The sequence below is a fragment of the Chiloscyllium plagiosum genome, unplaced genomic scaffold (assembly GCF_037043375.1).
Source record: "Chiloscyllium plagiosum isolate Xiang-an unplaced genomic scaffold, Cpla_swu_hap1 HiC_scaffold_21, whole genome shotgun sequence".
In the NCBI taxonomy this organism is placed as follows: domain Eukaryota; kingdom Metazoa; phylum Chordata; class Chondrichthyes; order Orectolobiformes; family Hemiscylliidae; genus Chiloscyllium; species Chiloscyllium plagiosum.
In genome coordinates, this window is record NW_028270159.1 from 34,547,218 (window position 1) to 34,571,525 (window position 24,308).

General features: G+C 38.4%; 1 protein-coding gene across 7 annotated transcripts in view; it reads left to right on the forward strand.

Annotated features, from left to right (window-relative positions):
• Window positions 1–24,308, forward strand: part of cacna1ba (calcium voltage-gated channel subunit alpha1 Ba) — a 598,950-nt gene that overhangs the window by 523,761 nt on the left and 50,881 nt on the right. For 6 of the 7 annotated variants that reach the window (XM_087998499.1, XM_087998494.1, XM_087998493.1 and 3 more), the window contains 5 exons: window positions 892–1,008; window positions 2,976–3,041; window positions 8,067–8,158; window positions 14,005–14,155; window positions 19,586–19,713. In XM_087998499.1, the coding sequence (XP_087854625.1) occupies window positions 892–1,008; window positions 2,976–3,041; window positions 8,067–8,158; window positions 14,005–14,155; window positions 19,586–19,713 (554 nt within the window). The remainder of the gene's footprint in view (window positions 1–891; window positions 1,009–2,975; window positions 3,042–8,066; window positions 8,159–14,004; window positions 14,156–19,585; window positions 19,714–24,308) is intronic. The other variant, XM_087998496.1, reaches the window with a different exon arrangement.

The following is a 24,308-nucleotide window of genomic DNA, read 5'->3' on the forward strand; positions in this document are numbered from 1 at the left end:
AACACTGTTTGATATCATGGATTCAGAACGCCACTGTGACCCTGTTGGATTGCAAATCTGGAATTCACAATATGTTCGGACTTTCCACAATTGCCACATTAATGACCTGCATCATCCTCAGCATAAGAATAGCAATGGAGTGTTTAAAGAGTTAAGCAGAAATGTTTTAACCTTGCACCATTCATTTTCTGCAATGCTTTCAAATAATCTATGTTTTAAATGATAACTTAATTTTCAGAGGTTCAATAAATACAAATTATCTACAAACATTCATCTTTCACAAATCAAACACTTTGGCTTTTTGTGTATTCCAAGGAAAGGTTGGAAGATGAAACGAGGTCTAATATTAGTGTTGTTATTAATAAGTGACAAAAAAATGTCTTCCAAAACCAGAGGTTAAAATGTAATTATGACCTAAGATTACATTAATTATATTATTGAAAGTTTAATGTGCATTTGTAAATTAAAATTACATTTCTCTTGACAGGAATATGTTCAACGTTTGTTCTCCATCCATATTTCTCTTTTTGTTTTGCAGTAATATTATTGTACCTGGTGTAAATTTTCTCATCCTGATAAATGCTGCCAACGTTGTCCCTTGGTGACCTTAATTGGAAAAAGAAGTTCAATTCAAATTGTGATCAGTAAAGTATTTCGATACAAGATAAATGTTTTCAATCCAGTTGTTTATTTGTTTATAATGAACCTCTGAAAAATATTCAATTATTGTTAAATTCACATATTTCAAATGAGGAATAGATGTGACAAGTGAAATACAACATTATGAGTGCTTCTTTTAAAAAAATTCATTGCAGTGCGAACTCCACTGCTATACTGAGAGGTTTCTGGTTGCTGACAATTACCGTACCCTGAATTCTTTGCTTTCACCAGAATAACTTTATCAATCTCAGCTTCCTGCGGTTGTTCAGAGCAGCACGTCTTATCAAGCTCCTCCGTCAGGGATATACCATTCGTATTTTGCTCTGGACGTTTGTGCAGTCTTTTAAGGTGCGTCTCAGAACATCATAACTGAACTGAAACAAACTGAAAATGTAGCCTGGACCCAGATAATCTAAAACAGGAAGCATTAAAACCCATATAAGGGCAGCTTTAAGTTTGGATCAATAGAAGAGCTGTTCTATTGCTTAGTAATTGTAGTTAACAAGGTTAATTACTTGTATTTTCATGTTGTGTTCAGTGGACCTGAGTTTTATGGTGTAATTCTGCCACCTTCTGGTTATTAGTTGCAGTTTTATCCCTGCAGTGGGCACAAATGATCACCGAAGACAGTTGTTAATTGAGCAGAAAATCTGCCAAAACTTCATCCCATTGATGTTAATGTGCAGAGCTTGACTTTTGAGCTAGCACTTCAGACTGATTCAGTTAATGAGTGCAATAATGGCTGGTCATGTAGAGTTCACTGTTTTGTCTTAAACCAAGCTGAACAAAATGACAGTTCATTTAGATTATGATTTTAAAACATCAGCTGGCAGGTTATACATAGGATGGTAGATGGGGCACTTGAAATGGCCAGCACTTCTAGAGATTTAGCAGCTCCACCAGAAAAGATGAGCACTGCTGAGGAAGTTCGGGGATTGAGAGGACATCTACAGCCCCTTGCCTGAGGTTGCCAGCAATATTTCAGTGAGTTGGTAAAAATTCCCTTCACAGGGACATTAATTAAGTTGGCTGTCTACACCATTCATAACTCAGAATTTTCCACCGTAACAGAAATATCTGGGTGTCATTTGATGCAGTTTTCTACATTGTTCCCCCATGTTTCAGCCCATTCCCCCCAAGACCAGGAACGTCCTTGCTAGTAATGTAGGTGTCTTTGTGTCACCTTCATTTGTGCATTGGAAACATTAATCAGCTATAATCATTGGGTACCGCATTCCAGAACAGATTGGGACAGAAAACGACATTAGCAGGAGAACATGGCTTCAACTCAGACTAGAATCTACCTACAGTATGCATTCCCTCAATGCAGCAAAACTAACTATGAAGTCACATTAATGTTGGCATTAAGGTTTTCTCTTTACAATTAAATATGTTAATTACAAAGTTTACTATGTGTATAAATAATCGAACTATGGTCAAATCCTTCCACCCATTGGACTCTCGCAGATTTAGATTTGATACCCACTCAGGTAGAAACATATTTTCAAATGAGATAAAAGGCAAAATGCCAAGTTCCTTGTCATTAACTGCAACACTAAAGAGAAATGTTATTTATTTAGTGAACCTGACATTTTTGCATGTTTGCTTTTAATTTAGGCAATCTAAAACAGAATGTAATTGTATTTGTGCATAGAGCAGATAAGTATTCCATAAAGCAGTGAAAACTAAAAGCACGTTGCTCTGAGAGGGACAGAGTCGTTGTGTCATGCATCTTTCATTAACAGCTCTCATTATACCAAAACCAAGTAGAATGTTGATTTATAGCTTTAAATAAAGTCCTGGCTGGTTTGATTTGGCCATCATATGGTTTGAGAACTCTTCAACTGAATAAATGTTTATTTCTTGTTTTTGTGAGTTCTTCAGCTTCTATGTGGTTTGAACTACTATCCTACAATGGCTTCAAAAAGGTAGCGATTAGACCAAAATAGAAATGACCATTAAATTGTATGTTTCTTTATGAATTGTCCTCATAGAGTGCCAGAAGAATTTCACTCAAGGCCATAAAACATATGATCAAAATCCTACAAAAGGATCTGCCAGACAATTACATCAAATTGATACCCATTATTTTCTGAGAATTTGCGAATGTTTCATAGACTTAGATTAATTCAAATTTATTGTAATACCTAACCAACAAATTGTCCAGTGAGCATAAATAGCAGGATAATAAAATAAAGATACAGAACTGTGTGCATTTTATCCAATATTCTGATAAAATGCTAATGTTCCTATTGTATTGATTGCTGTATAGTTTTTTTTGCTGTATAGAGATGCTTACTTTGTTTCTTTTGCAGGCATTACCTTATGTCTGTCTCCTGATTGCTATGTTGTTTTTCATCTATGCCATTATTGGAATGCAGGTCAGTGTAATTAATGTTGCAAAGAGCTTTAATGCAGTTCATGCTGAATAAAAGACTAATTACTCATTGACACACAATGAAAATCTGAATATGTTTACCCCACCCAGTGTCCACATTGCATAGTCACCGATTAGCAAAAGAGCTTCTCCCTAATCAGAGGAAATATTTAGTAAAATATGTAAATTAAATGCGAATTAATTTTAATATTTGGAAATGTAAGTCTAATTTACATTGAACAATAACCATTTAAGTTGAAGTGCAAATTACTTCTCAATCTCTAAAAATCAATAGAGATGAATACATGTAATTAAGAATATAAGTAATAATATTATTCGTAAACATGTAAAATGACATTAATGTTTAAACAGATAAAATTCTGGAGCTCAATTCTCTTTTTAGTGAGATTTAAATTTTCATTCTGTAGATCATAACATTTAATTAGTTGGTAGTACTGACCATGAGTAGAGTTGAAAAAACTCATTTTGTTAAAGATTTTCATCTTGTATCCATCATGATATTCTGCACAAATTCCAATTCAAGTGTAAAACCAGCATTTGCATTATCATGAGTGATGAGTGCTGGTTGATTGGCAAGTGAACTCTGATTGGTAGAAGACACTGCCATAGAAAATGTTTCCATTAATGCTGATTGACAGTTAACTGCTGGGCTTTGTTCAAATTTTAAAGTAGACAACTTGAATCTGATTAGTCAGGACATTGCCTGAGAAATGAAACAGTGAATGACTGTCACCTATTTTGCTGAGGTGATATAAGCACAGTGTGCCTCCATGTTCTTTCTGTTTGGAAAGAACAGGGTATTGAGTATATATACAGTAAGCAATACACGCAAGTGCACTATACTGTGACCCTGACTGATAATCCTTAATTGAGCGTCAGCATAATTCTTCACATGTTAAGATTATCTCGCAAATATTCTTCAATTGCAGAATCACACTTAGGGTTAGACACTATATTGCAAGCTTTTCAATTGTGGCTTAGTTGGGTGTAGTTACTAACTTGCTTGATGTGAACAGGCAAAGGGACATGCTGTTTGACATAATCTGTGAGTCTTAGTGATTACAGCCTATCTACCTGGCATCACGCCAACACTGAAAATCACATCACTCATTTCTGATGTAGGCAGTCCATCTTTTTGGCTGGAAAGCAGCATTTTGTTTGTGGTGAACACCTTTCATATTGTTACTGCATTGTAGCAGCATAGAACAGCTAGTTTTACCTGTTATTCAAACCTTTGGGATATTTAGCTTTCGAGGGTAAACTGAAGGGACTGGACTGTTTTCAGAGTGACTTAAGCCATTCCTTGACTTTGGAGAAAGTGAGGATTGCAGATGCTGGAGATCAGAATCAAAAAGTGTGGTGCTGGAAAAGCACAGCTAGTCAGGCAGCATTTGAGGAGCAGGAGAGTTGACGTTTTGAGCATGAGCCATTCATCAGGAATGGGGGGAGGTGGCCAAGGGGGCTGAGAGATAAATGGGAGGAGGGTGGGGTTGAGGGGAAGGAGCCTGGAAATGCAATAGGTAGATGAAGGTGCGGAGTGAAACAGTCAAATGAGCTCCCATTCCCCATTGTTCTGATTGAGAAAATGACCTAGGAATTCTCTAATACTGTCTATCACAAACCGACTTTCACTGGTGAATATATGTTCTGGGTACATCTAAAATTATCCTTAAGAACAACCTCATAAGTAGGTCCATGCCATTTGTTCACTGTGCAAACTCGGTGCTGAAATATAGCACATCAAAGCTGTGCTGTGGGATAATGGCTACCCATAAACTTATAAAGGCCCTAATGTGGTCTCTCTTTGTCCTGAAATTTGCCCAGTCTACCTCAGATTGTCATGGAATAGTAAGATATCTCAAATATTTGAGCAGCAAGTGAAACTAGCTGTTTCACCCTGCTTTTATGTAGTAACCATGTTAATGGGTTTCACCACTAATACCGTGCTGCTGTCAAGGCAAAAGGAAGTTCTGCCTATCGCACAAATGAGTATATGGTATATGAATTTCAGTGCCATTGTGATGCCTGGTATATACAATGTACATCTCGAAGACAAGCCAATAATATAAAACAGCATGACCGTTCAGTGAAACACAAAAATTGATAGACTAGCCATTTACAATGAGCTGCACTGGCAGAATTTGCAACACAACTTTTAACATTAGACGTAATCTACAATTAGACAGCATTTGCTTGATAATCCTGAGTATGTAAGGAATTAACATTGACACTGACATACACTTAATAATAAAGACCTGGGGAGTGTGCTGAACAGGAGACTTTGGGATGCAAGATTACAGTTCCTTGAAGGTGGAGTCACAGGTAGACAGGGTACACTTGCCTTTATTGGTCAGTGCATTGAGTATAGGAGTTGGGATGTCATGTTATGGCTGTACAGATCATTGGTTAGTCCACTTTTGAAATACTGCATTCAATTCTGGTCTCCTTTCTATAGAAAAGGTATTGTTAAACTTGAAAAAGTACAGAAAAGATTTAGAAGGATGTTGCTGGTGTCAGAGGGTTTGAGCTATAGGGAGAGGCTGAATAGACTGGTGTTTTTTCCCTAAAACATCAGAAGTTGAGGGTCAACCTTACAGAGTTTAATAAAATCATGAGGGCATGAATAGCATAAATAGACTAGGTCTTTTTCCAGCCTAGAGGGTATAGGTTTAAGATGAGAAGAAAAAGATATAAAAGAGTCCTAAAGGGAAACGTTTTCATAGAGTGGATGGTGTGTGTATAGAATAAGCTGCCAAAGGAAGTGCTGCAGCCTGGTACAATAACAATACTTAAAAGGCATCTGGATGAGTATATGAATATGAACAGCTTAGAGGGATATGGGCCAAGTGCTGACAAATGATTAATTTAAGATATCTGGTCAGCATGGATGAGTTGAATTGAAGTTTCAGTGTTGTCTACCTCTATGACTCCAACCAATTTAGGATTGCTCGTTGCGCTCATGTGTAATGGAAGCTCAAAATGTTAACACACAGGGCCTTGTCCTTTGCTAACAAAAGAAACATTTAGAGCACCACGCCTGTTTCAAATCACCAAAAAGGCTGACTTTGGTGAAACAAATCCAGTGAATGCTGGAGAAATCTACCGGGTAGTCAAACCATTCTTGAAACGTTAACTTTATTTCCACAAATGCTGCCCTGACTGTTCAGGATCTCCAGCGTTCTCTCTGTTTGTTTCAGATTTCCAGTATCCGTTGTATGTTGCTTTCATTCAGGTGACTAGATGGTTTATTTTTCAGGTCAGTGCACTAATCAATCAGATTCACCCTGCCTGATTTACAATTTAAACAAAACCTAGATGTTTACTGTCAATCATCATTAATAGTTGTATTCACCATGGGACTGCCATTACTAAACAGAGTCTTCTTGCTAATCAATCAGACCATCTTCTCATAAAGTATAAACTTTTTTTTTCTCCTGCATTGGTATTCTTGCAGAATGTTCTGATCAGTCCACGATGAAAATTTCTATTTGTTTCAGCAATTTCCAATGTTACTCAATCATCAATAAATAGTGGTTCCACTCACTGCATTTCATCTAAGTCCCAAACATTCCAATGTTTGTCTGCAGGATCTTGACTGAAACCTTAGTAAAATACAAAGAATGAGTTGCAGTCTTACTCCAGTTGGAGTCTGCATGACATGATAGATTAGTTCAGTGTCTGAGATCCAACAGCATTCTTTAAAGAATAGGAAGGAGTTTTTTCTGCTCCTGATTCGTAACGATTCCTCAAATTACCCAACCTACAAATGACACATTTAATTTGGTCAGACACTTGAGACAATTAAAATGCATTATATTAGCGAAATTATTAATTATTTGATTAACTATTTTCCTGTTACTCATCAACAAATATTCATTTATAATGAACCAGCTCATTATAAATGTCCTGAAACTTTCTAGAACAAAGTGAGCCCATTCAGCCCACGATATCTGTGCGGCTGAATAAATTAGCCACCAATTCTAATCCCACATTCCAACGCCTCGTCTGTCAGAGAATAGGTCCTATAGAATAAGTATTTGCACCTATACCATATCCTCAGGGTCTTCCAAAGCCCTTAATTTCAGACAAAAAAAGGTGACCAATCTGTGCACAGGAGAGCCTCCCAAAAAGTAATGGATGAAATGATGAATTGAACAGTTTTAATGATATTAATTGTCTTGGTCTGAATGGTAACTGAACTCCTGGAGTAATCTCTCAAGTCCACCTGAGTGTCTTCTCTACAGTTCATTTGTGCAGGCAGCTCGAGCTCAATTTAACAACTCACCCATGCATTACATGAGTAGAATCTCCAAATAAATTCATCAACATTATTCAGGAAGGGCTTAAATAACTGGCTTCCACATTAGTTCAATAATTTCAGTGAATCTTCCCATTGCAGTGCATGAATCGAAAACGTGCAAGTCTGATTGCAATTAGCTACAATTGCTTGGTTTGTCTACAAAACCTATCCATTGCAATAAAAGAGAAATGTCAAAGTTTACATCACATCCTGATGTAAGATACTCCTTACTGAATCTATCTGGCTGTAACGTTGTTAGTTCAGCACAACTATTAGTTCTTTTGTACTTGTCTTGAAATGGTCCAACATAATATCAATCTGATCCCAGATATAATCATTGCCAATTACCATTTAAAGCAGTAAACCAATGTCCACGAAATATTAAAATAAATCTTGTGAATGCCTTTGTTGACTCAATTAGATGTTACATCTTTATGGGTTAAATTTTGTTATTTTTAGTTGTAAAATTAAACAGTGTGACAATTGTTATACATTTAAGGTTAACTTTGTAATTCAAGTAACAAAGTGGAATCAGAAGATTGACTTTCATTATTTAAAATTAGTTTCAATTTGTTCAGAATCAGCTCATGATATAATATGTAAAATAGCTCTTTGCCACAGGTTTTTCAGTGACTATTGGAACATTAAGTATGGGCAAATAACAGTTGCTAAAACATAAACTGTAACACTTTGTTTTCTCTTTTCAAGGTATTTGGCAACATTGCACTAGATGATGACAGTGCGATTAATCGCCACAACAATTTTAGGACTTTCTTACAAGCCCTAATGCTCTTATTCAGGTAAAATAACAGAAAATGTGTTTTTTTCTAAAAAAAAACATAAGTTTTGCAATGCAAAATGATCCTGTGCTAACACAAGCTATGACTATAGTGACAAATATTGTGACATTACAAGTTTCGGGATTGATTCCAATCGATTGTTCTCAGAATATATGCTTTGGATTTTCTCAATGCTTTTCTCCATCTAATCATTTCCAGTCATGGTTTTTAACATCTGAGCGCAATGATCTTTATTTGAGTAAATGCAGTAACTATTACATTGAACATGATATCAATGTTTTTTAAATTGTGAGTCCAAGCCCCAGATTACAAACTACCACAAAGGCTGAAAAGACTAAAAGCTACAAAGCAGTTCAGGATAAGGCATTTTCATAGTGTCATAGAATCCCTACACTGTAGAAGTAGGCCATTCAGCCCATCTAATCCACACTGATGCTGCAAAGAGCATCCCACCCAAAGCCTAAGCCATCCTTGTAAGCTATCCTATAACTCTGCATTTCCCATGGCTAATCCATCTAGCCTGCACATCCCTGAACACTAATGGCAATTTAGCATGGCCAGTGCACCTAATCTGCACACCTTTGGATATGGGAGGAAACCAAAGCACCCAGAGGAAACCCGCAAAGACATGGGGAGAATGTGCAAACACTGCACAGACAGTTGCATGAGAGTGAACTCAAACCCAGGTCCCAAGTACTGTGAGGCAGCAGTGCTAACCACTGAGCCATCGTGCCACCCTTTGGTTTTCAGAAACAGAAAAGCTTAAGAAGGAAATGCTAGTAAAGGTGGAGTTATAGACATTTGAGCTTCTGGTGAAGAATGTGGTTAAACAGAAGATTTCAGTGATTTCAGGTTTCCACAATGGTAAGATGTGGTGAGGCGTGGGAGACAGAGCACAGGAGGCCACTTTTCTTTAAGTCAAAGGAGATAGTGAAGTCAATGATATCATCTGGCTAATGAGTTAGAATCGATAGCTGTCACTTGGACTTAAGAGAGTCTTGAAGAAATTATATCTTGCGAAATTGAAGGAAATGTAATTTCACTTGAGATGGAGATTTGATACCATTTTCAGCACTGTATTGGGGAAGCTGTGGGATTTAGCTGTTAGAAAAGTGACAAGGTGGAAATGAGGACAGAGATCTGAGAATCCTAAATTAACAAATAACAGACGGAGAATGAACTATGACTTGTCACACTAAATGGACAAATTGGAGGGAAACTCAATAACTGCGTATATAGCTTTATAGGGATCATGTAGAGTCATAGAATGGTTACAGCAAAGAAAAAGGTCACTTGGCTTGTCATGCCCATTACATTTATAAGGTTGGTTCAGCTAGCTCCATAAACCCTATGTCTTCCCAGTAGTCCAGCTAGTTTCTTTTTTCTGTTCAGACAACTATTCAATTCCCTTTTGAAAGCCACAACTCATTCTCCACACTCTAAAACTTGAATTCCAGATTGTAATCACTCACTGTGAAAAGATGATTTTCCTCATGTTGCCTTTCGTTGTTTTGCTAATCATCTTAAATTAGTACTTTGTAGTTGTTGACCCTTCTGCCAATTGAAACATTTTCTGAGTATCTACACTGTTCAGGCCCCCATCATAATATTGAATATTTCTATCAAATTTCTTTCAGTGAGCTCATCTCAAACACAAATAGCTCCAGTTACTCTAAACTGTCGTCACAACTGAAGTTCCTCATCACTGAAACCATTTTTATAAATATTTCTGAATTCTCTCTGATGCCTTCATCTCCTTCCTAAAGTGTGGATCTCAGAATTGGACACAATACTCCAGCTGAGGCCGTACCAAGGCTTCACAAAAGTTTACTGTACCTTCCTTGCCTTTGTAACCGATACCGCTATGTTGACTATGTATAAAGTGCAGGAACTCTTATACTTCATTAAATAATTTCTGAAGATCATGTTTATTATGAACATCACACCAGATGGCACAAAAACAGTGCTCTATTGTGACCTGATGTCACAGAGCAATAGAAGAAAATGGCACTGCTGAATATATCTGATGTGAATAATCCACTGAAGGTGAATACTGGGGGTCAGAGGGAGGTGGGGGTGAACAGACATAGCAGCAGCCCTGCCTACTGGTACTGCCTTCCAGAACAAATGTTCCAGAACAGAAACTGGCTGTCTCTTATTTTGCTGTCTTGTAACAGGAGTAGCTTATGTACATGGTCTTCAGGATCTTTTTGCATTAGCACATGTAGCTTGCAGTAAATGCTAGCTGGTTGACTTCTCGGTACACTACCTTCGTCAACCCAAGTCAGCCTCCCTAGATTCAATTACAAGCAAAGCTTGGCAATTAACACTCAGTCATCATTAACTGGTGCATTGTCTATGGCAATGCCTCTACTCATCAGAAATCACATACCAATAAGGCAGCACTCTGCTCTCATACAGCAGAAATGTTGGCTTTCCCTTAAATTGGTATTCCTGCAAATTGTCCTGATGAGTAAGAAGAAAAGTCTTAATTTTTTTTTCAGAATTTTTCAAATTCTTTGCTACCAAATGGTTGCTTCTCTGTTTAGTTAATCCATCATTCCACTAGTTTGTCTATGCCTTTTTGGAAGCTTATTACTGTCTTCCTCATAGTTCACAATACTTCCAAGTGTTATTACTGTAGGTTTTGAAATTGTGTCCCACGCCATCTGTGGCTGTCCCTCAATTTGAGAACGACATCCATTTTGAATCACAGTTTAAGCCACGGATCCTTATGTGTGTGAAGAAGGGGATTCCTGACCCACAGACCTTTGGACACATGGGGAAGGATTTCCAAAAGGGCAGTGGGAACCAGAGTGCAAGCTTAATTTCATTTCCTTTCCTTCTTTGAGGCCACTGTACCTCATCATCAAGGCATTTAGATTGAAGTGCTATGCAGCTTGATGGTCAAGTGGTTGCCATTTTGAATGATTGCAATTTTGAATGGTAGCAAGCTCCTCCCAAAGATAACATCAGTGATCTTCAACGAGAACTTTAGAGTATCTTTTTGAAATGTTCTTTTGCTTCCCAGCATGCAAACCATTTGAGATGTGACAGGGGGAGGCTCTATCTGGCCCTGGTGTCCGGTCCATCAAAGTTGATTTTACAGGATTGTTTAGGAAGGACACTAATGTTTGGTCAATGGTCAGTAGTGACTTCAAAGGATACAGTGGAGGCACAGCTGATGCAATTCCTTCCACACTCTTATCATTTATACACATTGCAGACCCCTGCACTTCTGGAGTGTAGAGGCAGCAATTGCTCTGTAGTACTGTATGGTACTTTTCAGGTCCAGTTTTGTAGTCCAAATAGTACAGGCTTTGAAAAGGTTATTGGAAATAAAATCTAATGCCAGTCAAAATGGTTAGTAGAAGGAAAGAATGTAAGGATGTTCTCTGCAAAGACTGTTGCAATGCAAATTAGGGGAAGAAAGGCAAACCAAAAAGATTATTTTAGTCTTTGAAGGGGTCAACTGTGCAGTTAAGATTGCAGTGTGAGCTGGGGATTCACATCAGTTGAGTAAGATAACTTTGGCAGGGGGCCAGTTGGGCATTGATTGATGGACGGACAGATCCACAACAGATGATGCTTTCTTTCAACAAAATTGCAATTTAACAATTCATAGACTGGATTCAGGGAATTTACAGTGACATGTAATGTTTGCTCAGGTAGGTTCTGACTGATCAAGTCAGCAAATGTAATTGATAGAATGGTTCCTGAGGCTGCAGAAAGATGGGTCTAATTGAAGTGAAATTTAGTGCCAGATCTGACAGAAGATGAAAGGGGACAATTCCAAGTGAAATAGTGGTTGTCCAAAACATTATTTAGATCCTCTCTGTAAAGGAGGATATTCTGCCTATCTTTAATCAGTGCACACTAACTGAAAGCACTGCACTCACACAATTCTGAAATACATTTTACTTACTTAAACATAATTCTCTGTCATGTCCTCATTTGAAAAGTAAGATAAGTGATTGCCTTCCTGACTTTTTTCTTATTCGTCCATCACTAGTAAGGCCAGCACTCATAGAGTACCAAAAGAGGCCATTTGACCCATTGAGTCCACACCAACCTTCCAAAGAATTTCCCAGCCAGACCAATCCTCCACCATGGCTAATCCACTTAGCCTGCATATCCCTGGACACTATAAGGCAATATAGCATGGCCAATCCACTTAACCTACACATCATTGGATTGTGGAGGGAAGCTGGAGCACCCAGCAGAAACCCATGCAGACATGGGGTGAACATGCAAACACCATGTGGACAGTCACGTGAGGCTGGAATCAAATCTGGGTCCCTGGTGTTGTGAGGCAACAGTGCTAACCACTGAGCCACCATGCTGGCCCCATCCCTAATTACCCTTTAGAAGATGATTGTGAGCTCTCTTCTTGAACTGCCTGCAGTATCTCAGTGTAGGGACACCCATTTTGATGTTAGGATGGGAGTTACAGGATTTTCACACAAGGACAGTGAAGCAGTGGTGATACAGTTTCCAGTCAGGATAGTGTGTGGCTTGGAGGGGGAGTTACAGGTGGTGATGTTTTCATGCATCTGCTGCCCTTGTCCTTCTGGATGATAGAGAGGTTACTTATGGATTTTATGATCATTCTTGACAGAAAATTGCATATAAATTACATAAGGTTTTAAGTTCTTTTTGCTGCATGTCTCCAACCATGTTCTATTTGCAGATGGATATTTTAACAATGGAATTACCAAGACAGCTGTGGCCTTCCTCTGTCTATGTCTATAGTAGAAATATCCCAATCCCAATTAGTGTTGTTTCACAATGGCTTTACATAGCATCTTCCAGCAATGTTCTTGTGAGTTTTAACCCTCCTCTTCTAAAGATACAACTCATGCTGACCTGCAGTTCAAGGACACAGCCCCCAAGTGCTCAATCAAAGTGTGAGGGAGTGAGTGTTTGACCATCGTATTTTACTCTGATCACACAACTGGGCCCAAGTCAGCCCCCACACAGAATCCACGTTCCAGCCAGACAATAATCAGGCTTTAAGAACTTTGGCTGAAATCTTCTGCATCTATCCCAGGGAGTTTAGAGCCGACTATGGAGCCTTAACCACCTCTCCATCTAACAATTGCTGTCACAGTGCTGAGAAAATTTCTGCTTCAGACTTTGATAAGAAAACATAATCCTACACATGTGAAATCTTTGAATGCTATTAGATAACATTAGTATCTGCTAATCCCCAAACATAAGATCACAGAGTCTTACAGCACAAAAGGACATCATTCCACTGGCTCAATTAGCTTTTTGAACAAATTACCCAATTTACTTCCATACACCAGTCTCTCCCCTGAGTGTCCAAAAAACTTCTGTTCAAGTCCCATGATCCTCTGAAAATTGTTAGACAATCCATTTTCATCATCCTTTCAGGCAATGCATTCCAGATTGTAACAACCTTCTTATATGATCCTTGTTTTCATCTAATTTTTAAATGTTTTAAATCTCAATCCACTTACTGGAAGATACCATTTCTCCCAAATGGTTCTGTCAAAATTCTTCATAATTTTCAAAAAACTTAATACTTTCTTGCTCCAACAGGAATAATGACAGCTTTTCCAATCTCTCCCCATAACTAAATCCCCTCATTCCTGGTGAATATTGTCCAGAACCCTCCCCAAGGCCTTCACATCCTTCCTAAAGTGGGATTTGGATGTCCATAGTTGGGATTCATTAAATCTACCTTCACAAAATGAGAAACTGTTGCTATTGTCTTCCTATTTGGCCAAAGCTGATGGGCTTGACTTTGTCTCCACCTGAATTTGTTAGGAGATTGAGACTATTGAATTATATTTTTAAAAAATTGAACATATCTTTTGCAGGAGTGCCACTGGAGAAGGCTGGCATGAAATTATGTTGGCATGTCTGAGCAAAAGCCCATGTGATAAAGACTCAGGCACAGAAGCCAATGAATGTGGAAATGATTTTGCCTATTTCTACTTCGTATCTTTCATTTTTCTTTGTTCTTTTCTGGTAAGTGTGAAGCTTTGTAACACCAAACTATTCAGCACAAACAAATTTCAGGTTTCTTTCCTATGCAATGCAGTGTTTAATCCTTTGGAAATGTTCTCTTCAACTCTTTATGTAATGCATGGTGTCTACATCAACCACTGCATGACATGTGCAGGACTATTTAAATGCAAATGAGAAATTTACACTACAGAACTGCTCATTGCAAATGAAGGTAGAATTTCATAAATTCAAGCACTGATGTGATCCTTTCATCTTTTCAGAGTCCTTGACTAACTACTTACAATTTGAAAGGATAGACAGAGCTAAACTCAGTACATATTTTGGAGAGACCCATCATTTTTCAGTTGTGCTTTGTGTATGGTTCAAAAGATTGGTCATTAGAAAGATAGAAACATAGAATATAGGCACGGGAGTAGGCCATTTGGCCCTTCAAGCCTGCACCATCGTTCAATATCATCATGGCTGATCATTCAATTCCAGTATCCCATTCCTGCTTTCTCCTCATACCCCATGATCCCTTTAGCAGCAAGGGCCATATCCAGCTCCCTCTTGAATATATCTAATAAACTGGCCCCAAAAGCTTCCTGTGGGAGAGAATTCCACAAGTCTAGAACTCCCTCATCTCAGTCCTTACCCCTTATTCTTCAACTGTGACCCCTAGTTCTGGACTTTTCCAATATCAGGAACTTCTTCCCACATCTTCTGTCCAGTCCCATCAGAATTGTATATGTTTCTGTGAGATCCCCCTCATTCTTCTAAATTCCAGTGAGTACAAATCCAGTTGGTCCAATCTTTCTTCTTGCATCAGTTCTGCCATTCCAGGAATCAACTGGTGAACTTTTGCTGGACTCCCTCAATAATAAGAATGTCCTTCCTCAGACTAGGAGACCAAAACTGCACACAATACCCAAGGTGTAGCCTCACCAAGGTCGTGTATAACAGCACAAGACATCCCTACTCCTATACTCAAACCCTCTCACTACCATTAGCTTTCCTCACTGTCTACTGCACCTGCATGTCACATTCGGCTGACTCATCAGTGTAAGTGATTGTACTCTGATCACATTCTCCAGGAAAGCCTTCAGCATCCAACTCACCATCCTCCTTATGGATCAAATCCAAGAAATGTTTGTCACCAACATGGTGATCTAGGTGGTGAATAGCTGGTTTAGTGATACCCTGCAAGTTATCATGAAACAGTATAAACATTTGGTGCCCCCTGATTTTTCCTTTGCCTTGTCCTTTTTCACTGCATGTCCTGGATATCTTCACTAAAAATATTGCTGAATGCTTTGCTTTGTACTTGGAGGAGTGTTTTGGAACTTAATACAAGGTGTAAACTATGAAAAGATGAAACATTGATCCTGTAAAGCAATAAGATATGCATGGTCTCTTAAAAGTCAATGTTGGCCCTATGTGGATCTAGTAAGTAGTTTAAATTACTTTATTTTCGAAGACAGACATAATGGCGCTCTCAAAACATAGAATGGTTAATAGATTTTGATCTTTATTTTTCATTTCAATATAGCTTTCCTATTAAAAAATTAATATATTCTGAGTATTTCAGTCATCTTCATGAGGGCAGCAATACAGGAAAAGAGGATAAGGTGAGAACCTAACAGTGAATGTATAGAATCTGGGCAGCCAACCCCCGCAGTATAACTGATTAATATATTATTCAGGATCCATGTGTCAGGACAAAAATACAAGTATTCAGACCATGTATAAATTCATCTATAGCTTATATTTTGTATGATCTTCTGTCAAACCAAGCTGTGAAACAAAATGCCTCTGAATCTGAATTGGCATTACAGTTTGCAGATGTTATGTAAAATATTGGGGTCAAATCAATGACAATAAAACTGTGCAAGGTTTATGCTGCAAATTTCTGATTAGATGTCCCAATAGCACAATATGCCAGGCTGTACCATTGAAAGATATCGTATGAACTGATGTTTCCTCCATTTGTTCAGATCCCAGTCTCAAAGTAGGTAACTGATGAAGAAAAGTACTGTGAAATGACTGCTTTTGGAAGTACATTGTATTTTGTCTTCAAGTTGCAAGTAACTCTGCTAGATGTCTGTCATCATGTCTGCTGCCCAACACTTTACCCTATAAGTTGATTCATTTCATGGCTATTTGTTAAATATAGGGGAGTTAATAACTAAGGATTTAAAAACATGAAAATAAATTTAACTTGATTGCTGAGAAAAATAACTTCATTAACTTATCTAAAATACTCTTTTTTCCCTCTTCAAATTATTACTTGAGAACTGTATTATGCCTTGAAATATCAGATGCAACAAGGCATTATGGAAGTCACAGGTAGAGTGGATTTGGAGAGATAACAGGATTTACATAATCTTAATTTAACTCATGTTGTAGTTTTCCATTGTTCAAAATTGGAAAAGGACTTGCACCAAAATTCTCACAAATTACTCACACATTTGAAAATAAGCCACATCCAAAATGTTTTTCTTTTTGACTACCTTGAGAGCTGAATGTCTGTATCTGAATCCAAATGGCTTCTGAGTTCCTGCACAAAAGGGCTGGTCTAAATTTGCTTCCATTTAGCTGCACATTAAATTCATTATAATCTAGCGATTTGTTCACCCCAGAGAAAACGTTTGCATTTGTATTCTTGATGTTTAGCAATAGGTGAAAGCATTTACTGAAAATCATCATTTTGCATGGCAATTTCAGTCATATATGTCTGTAAGTGTTCCTTATCCATTTGAAAAGGACACATAAGTACTTAGCACTCAGCTCAATTTACACCAAGTTACTGCAATAATTAAAGTTAGAAATATATATTAACAATTATTTAACAGCCATATTAGAACTACATGAGCCTTACAATTGCAGTCTAATGCCATCTGAAGCCTTTGCTTTGACAGTTCTTAAAAAAATTCCATTCTTTCTCTGTAATCTCGTCCTGCCTACAACCCCCAAGCATCACCGTATTCTAATTCTGACTTCTAACACATCCTTGATGTTATTAATCTTAAACTAGCCATGCTTTCAGTTACTTAAAGTCTAAACTCTGGTTTTCACTCCCTAAATATCTCTGTAAGTCTCCCTTCTAAATGAAAATGCTCCTTAAAACCTAGCTCTTTAATTACAATTTTGGTTATTCATCCTAATATCCTTTTAAATGTCTCAGAGTTGAACTTTGTAAGATTAGACTCTTGTAAAACACTCTGGGATTTCCCTTTACTATTTTAAAGATTGTTATATAAATTGGTGTCCTTGTTCTCTGTTATCCAGTGTTGCTCATTTGGAGGACTATTATGATATCAAAGATTATCAGTACAGATTTGGCTTTGAAAATGAGAGAGCTGTCATAAGGATATTAATGCTGATTAACAGCAAGATGTTGAATAATGAACTGGAAGACTCTCTCACAGCCATGTAAACTGAAGCACCTCTCAGCCCAAGTATCCAATTGACAAAAGCAACATCCCAATGTTTCAATAAGCTAAGCAGACCCTAGAAAATCCCTAGCATCAAGCAGAATGATAGTGATCAAGGACTTGCCTAACATCACAAAGAGGCAATCTACATGGGTTGCAAAACTTCAAACCTCAGTTCAGAAAGATATCATCATTACCAGTCATGCACCATTGTGGAACCAACTCACCAAATCACCAAAACTTAAATTACCCAATTTGTCACAGCATCAAAGCCTCCTTCTTGCATGATGCTGCCACCAGCAAACTTTTTAGAATTCAGGCACATGTGCATTCATTGCACTGACCTTTCCTGTCCTTGTAAGCATTTTGATGCACTACAGATGTATATTCAGTAAGAACAGATGTCGCTGTATTGATTTGGAGGCCCATTCCTCAGCCCTGACATCATGATAAATTGAAATAAATCTTTGTGAAAGTCTTTAACCACACGGTGCAGCGAAAGTTTAGGAATAGGAAAGGTTCACTGTATTTTAGTAAATCAACCCCATCTAGCTTTTGTACCTATTTCGAAAAGAAATCTGAAATCATATTAACTTGTGGAATCAGTTAGCAGGATGAAGCAGGAAGTGCTGGCAGTTCACAAGCTAATTTAAAGCTATATTTTCCTCCGTTTCAAGGGAACAATGTCTGGTTCCCTTCTGTAATTTATATCCTGCCAAAAAAAAAGTGGGAAAAATACTGCTTAAAACATCAGTTTGTTGGAAAAAATAGATTTACTCAAGAAGGGCTTAATTTTGTTTCAAACAAGTAGTGCATAATTTCTTCAGGAATGGTACTTCAAGTGAAGTATTGATCCTCTTAAAATGGTATCGAGTATAGCAAGCCAAGAAGAACTGATCTTTGAATTGATCTTTCTCCGCAACTTGTCTGTAGCTTCAACACTCTATTTGCATTCTGTTCTATAACCATGAGGTACTTAAGGTATGATTTGTCTAGATAGCATGCAAAACAATACTTTTCACAGAACCTTGGTACATGTGACAATGATAAAATGAATCAAAGAAACTTTTCTTCCTTGTTGAAGCCTTCTTCTGCCACAGTCAAATTAAAAACTAAGTAAATATTTTATTCTAGGTCAGACCTGGATGTAATTAACATGAATACTTTGAAATATTTCTAATTGCAGATGCAAGGATGCACGTTATCAAACATTTAGTAACTCCATCATAGTAAAATGTTTGTAGAGGTGAACTATTATTCATTCATTTTGTAATCTTGAACACTTAAATGGGTTCACTTTAAAGGTTCTTTGTCCCAAAGAAAACAAATCAGACATCTCTTATGTTTCATCACAATTTAATTTCTTGATAGCCAGAATTATCTTTAATGGTTTACTCCACATTGTCTCTGCGCTGGTAATTCCATTGGTCTGAGTAGCCCAGTGAGTAATATGGGTTTGACTAATGACATTCAGAGCAGTATTTTAAAGCTTTTGATTTGTATTGCATCCCTCTGTTAATACAGCTCAGTACTCTACTTAGTCTTTAAAAGAAGAATACTCTGGATGTTGGAGATCAGAAACACAAATAGAAATTGCTGGAAAAGTTCAGCAGGTCTGGCAGCATCTGTGGAGAGAAAACAGAGTTAACATTTCGGGTCCAGTGACCCTTCTTCAGAACTCAGGCATCTGCCAGCCTTACTATGTTTTTCCAGCAATTTCTGTTTTTCACTCTTAGCCTTGTGATAATTGCAGTGGGAACGAAATACTTTAATAGAGTTGTCTATTGAATTCCTCTCCTTGATTAATCCATTACATTTGCAGTTCCATTTCTTAATTCCTGTTGTTTTCAGTTATTTTCTGTGATATTAATAATGTTAATCTTTGTTCATGTTAACTGCATCGACATTGGCTGGTTTCAGCATTTTCAGAAATTGATTTTGCAAATGTTCATTTTCTTGAAGTAACAGTTTTGTATTCATCAATTATTTAATGGGATCATTTTGTTCCTTTTTCCAGATGTTAAATCTTTTTGTAGCTGTTATTATGGACAATTTTGAGTATTTAACCCGAGATTCCTCTATCCTGGGACCACACCACTTGGATGAGTTCATTCGTGTCTGGGCTGACTATGATCCTGGAGCCTGGTATGTGAAATAGGCATTATTATGTAGCAATAAAGCCAGACGTGTGAAATGATTATGTAATCTTTGAACAGCAATGAGAGTAGTAATGTTGTCAAACACATGTGATGTCAAACTGTTAATTTATAAAATACAAACAACAAATTGATTTGAGAGCAATACTATGCCAAGCGTATCATTCATAGAAATATGTTACATCTGGCTTTACTTATCAGTGACTCTATAATCCAAAGATGTAATAAAAGTGAGCACTAGTCCAAAGAAGTTGCTGAACATATCACCAGAACGCAGCAGAGATCAGCAACTCAAAGCAATATCATAATATGATCACGCCAGCTACATTTTCAAAGAGTTAAAGGGACTGGTAAAATTCTCATAACATTTTCTTTTTAGTTCTATCTTTTTTCACACCAGGAGTCTCATTGTATATTGCACCATTCCTCAGCCAAGATAGTGCCAAAAAAAGGCCATTACCAATGCCCTCAAAGTAAAGGTTTCTATAGTATGCACAGTAATGCCCTGTGGTAACTCAGTCTGCAGTTTCCTCATTTCTCATTGTGACATCTTAATTGATTTCACCATTTGTCGAGTCAACTAAGACCTGAAATGCAATTATATGAACGACATTGTATGAAGATTCTCTGCCTTTCATGCAATATGCCATTGTTGCTACTGACTGACTGACAACCTGCTGAGTGTTTGAGATCCAGCAGTGTATTTACAATTGCTTATCTGCTTCCGCATTGTTTTCTGATGCTTCCATTTTGGTCATGCTTATGTCTGCTCATTCCCATATGAACAGTGATAGGGAGTCAAAAGGCTGGATTTAATTGCTTTTGGTGTATTGACAAAGGCGGACTGGAAAGTAAGTTGTCCACTTGTTCCCAACACCATCATCTCAGCTTGATAAATTGAGCACAGATGGCCAATTACTCACTGCCTGATGGTAAGAGGGTGAATTATGGTTGGAAGGAGGTCTTTGCACCTAGGTGGGAGTCTAGCAAAGAGGCTTGGCCATGACAATCAAGTCAGTCATTTGAAGGATCCCTAGCTCTCTGAATCTCTCTTTCCTTTTTTGCAAGCTAAAATAAATCATAAACCATAGGGGGTACTGCCAGCTTCACCAGCTAAATCTGCTGCTGCCTGCAGCCCTGGTCATTGTAGCAAAACCTTTTCTTCCTCCTTTGTGTCATCCCATGATAACTGTTGTAAAATATTCCCAAAGCATTGTCTGTTGAATGCCCAAAAATTACAAAAGTTACATCTGAGTGGCTCTTTAATAATCTCAGTAGCTTGTTAACTGGTCATTTAACAAGGAGGGTAGACATCTGATTTCAGTACTCTATGCCATACATTACTGTGGAGACTGCCGCAGTGATAGCATATTGCTGCTCTCACGTTGTTTTCCCTTCACAGTGGATGTGGTGGTCTGGGGTGATTGGGGTTTGCCGCGGCTGATGGCTATCCAAATTGTAGCCATAGAATGTAGCCCAATGTAAAGATTTGAGAAATGAATGGTATCACAGAATCCCTCTGGTATGGTAACAGGCCAGCTGGCCCAACAAGTTCAGACTGACCCTCTGAAGAGCATCCCACCCAGATCAATTCCCCAACCTCATTACATTTACATATTCCATGACTAATGCACCTAACCTACACATTCCTGAACACTATTGGCACTATTGGCAACTTAGCTTGGCCAATTCACCTAACCTGCACATCTTTGGATTGACAAAGGAAACCAGAGCACCTGGAGGAAACCCACGCAGACAAGGAGAATGTGCAAACTCCACACAGACAGTCACCCAAGGCTGGAATCAAACCCTGGTTTCTGGTGCTGTGAGGTAGCAGTGCTAACCACTGAGCCACTATTCTGCCCACAATGGTATTTCATGGTCTGACATGGTCTCACATTGAAATTGAAGGCAAAGTAGGATATTCCGATCTTGCATGGGAACCGGTTTGGGAACTGTCATAGCAAATATAATTTAGAAATCATTATGCTAATGACCCAAGATTTGTATGGTAAGCCTTCTGGGCACAATACATCTGACAGAAGCCTTAAGATAAATGAAGGAGAGAGTTCCAAAGTGCTCCATAAAGGGAGACCTGCCTGAAGCTAACTGATTGGGTCAAAGTCAAATAAAACCTTCAAAACATTGAAACAGTCTGTGTTTTAAGACATGCCCATGTGATTTATTGACAATCAAAGGCCAACGAAGCTTTGTTGTGACTGATTCAGGCATGAATTTGTTTTGCTGCATGTTCTTACATTTTGTGGATATCTGGTGATAATTTAGCATACCTTTGTTATATTCTATTTGCAAGAACTGCTAGCCTTTGGAGAAACTGTTGGGGAAGAATGTAATTAATGCTGGGAGTCACCTGAGACTCTAGATAATCATGTCAGCAATATTAATTAAACTTAAGTTGTCTGATGCATGATGAAGGGACATGATCAGAAGTTTTAAATGCTATCCAAGGGCAGAATTAGTCTTAGGAAAAGCTGGAAAATTGTGACAAAAATACTCAGCATGTTAGACAGAATCTCTGTTGGAGGGAGAAACAGTTAGTGGCTTGGGTTTTCTGCTGCCCAGCCACTTCTTGCTCTAGCATAGAAAGGGGTATCACATGGGGTCCTACAGAATCCCTATTTTTCCACTCCACCTGGAATCCTTCGAAAGTCTCCAGTTAAATCAGAGACTTTGGATGGTTCAGATCAAAGTAAGTAAAATACTCATTGTGTAAAAGTTGTTAATGATAACCTACATAATCTAACTCCTGAGTAACTATTAAACAGACATGTCACACCCCGACTATACTTTGACCAGACCCCTTATACCCCCCAACCCATCCCTCACTCCTGTTAGTTCATACTGTACCCAGCATGATATCCCTTTCCTCCTCAACCACACTGGACCAGACGCAATACCAGCTGACAGTAATACTGTCCTAGTAGGAGTCCAGATTGAAATCTGGCTTGATAGATCATAATTTTAAATTTTTGCAATTGATTACCATGAGATGGCTAATCAATGAATATATTTAATCAAGGCTGCAAATGTTCCTTAAGAAAAAAATACCAGTCTATTACACAAAAAAACAAAGCCTTATATCTGAAAGTTCTGAATGATCCCAACATAACCAACACTTCAAAGTTTCAATGTGCTTTTCAACAGCATCCTTTTAAAGATACACAGTCCCAGACAAATGTCACTTTGATCTCAAAACTTAATTGACTCTTTCCTTACATAACTGACTCTTGCCAGTTCTCTTTCTTGCACTGCTGAGACAGTTTTTGGTCTTCTTTCCAGTGATAATGGCCTTGCACCCCTTTTTAGTTTCAAACATTCTTGAAACTTTAAAATTTCAATACAAGCTCTCACAACCTGTAGACTTCACAGATGAAACCCTTTTTGTTGGGCTGACTGTTCTCCTGCACTGATAGCTTGATTGTTCTGCTGGGAGGTAGCTTCTCTTCTGAACTGAAAAAAACAAATATTGGCCTCTGGTCTGTCTTCTCTGTCTGTGGTGAACCCGGCAGTATAAATGCTTGATTATTTAAAATCAGGCATCCTGCTGGCACTTAACTGAATCACAGACTTCCTAGGAAATAATGTACCTAGGTCAATGTTCCAAACCATTTTGATATATTTTTAAAAAAGAGTTGCCTTAGCCAAATTAAAACCACAATCTAACTGCCTCTCATAGGGATGTACAGTATGAAAACAGACCCTTTGGTCCAACTCGTCCATGCTGACTTTTTTTTATTTCAAAAATATACTTTATTTTGATTAGATTCCCTACAGTGTGGAAACAGGCCCTTTGGCCCAACAGGTCCACACTGACCCTCCGAAGAGTAACCCACCCAGACCCATTTCCCACTGGCTAATGCACCTAACACTATGGGCAACTTATCATGGCCAATCCACTTAACCTGCACATCTTTGGACTGTGGGAGGAAACCGGAGCACCCAGAGAAAACCCACGCAGACACAAGGAGAATGTGCAAACTCCACACAGACAGTCGCCCAGGACTTGAATTGTACCCGGGTCCCTGGCGCTGTGAGGCAGCAATGCTAACCACTGAGCCACCGTAAAATATTTTGATGATCTGTACAATTGGTCATGCCATACATACCATTTCTTTACATACAGAGATAGAGTAATCATTCATATATACAGGTCTGTACATTGACTCTCCATATATTTAGCTGAGGCTTCAGCAGAGCCCACTTACTGCGTAGGCCCCTGTTCTTAGGCAGGCAGACGTTACACAGTGGTCTTTCCCCACCGCGCCTTGGCAGCAACTGCCCCAAGCTTCAGCGTGTCCCTCAATGCGTAGTCCTGGATCTTGGAATGTGCCAGTCTGCAACACTCAGTCAGGATCAGCTCCTTCAGCTGGAAGATCAACAGGTTTCGGACAGACCAAAGAGCACCGTTCACTGAGTTAATGATCCTCCAGGCACAGTTGATGTTCGTTTCGGTGTGCGTCCCGGGGAACAGACCGTAGAGCACGGAGTCCCATGTCACGGCGCTGTTCGGGACAACCTCGACAAACACCACTGCATTCCTCTCCAGACTTCTTCTGCATAGGC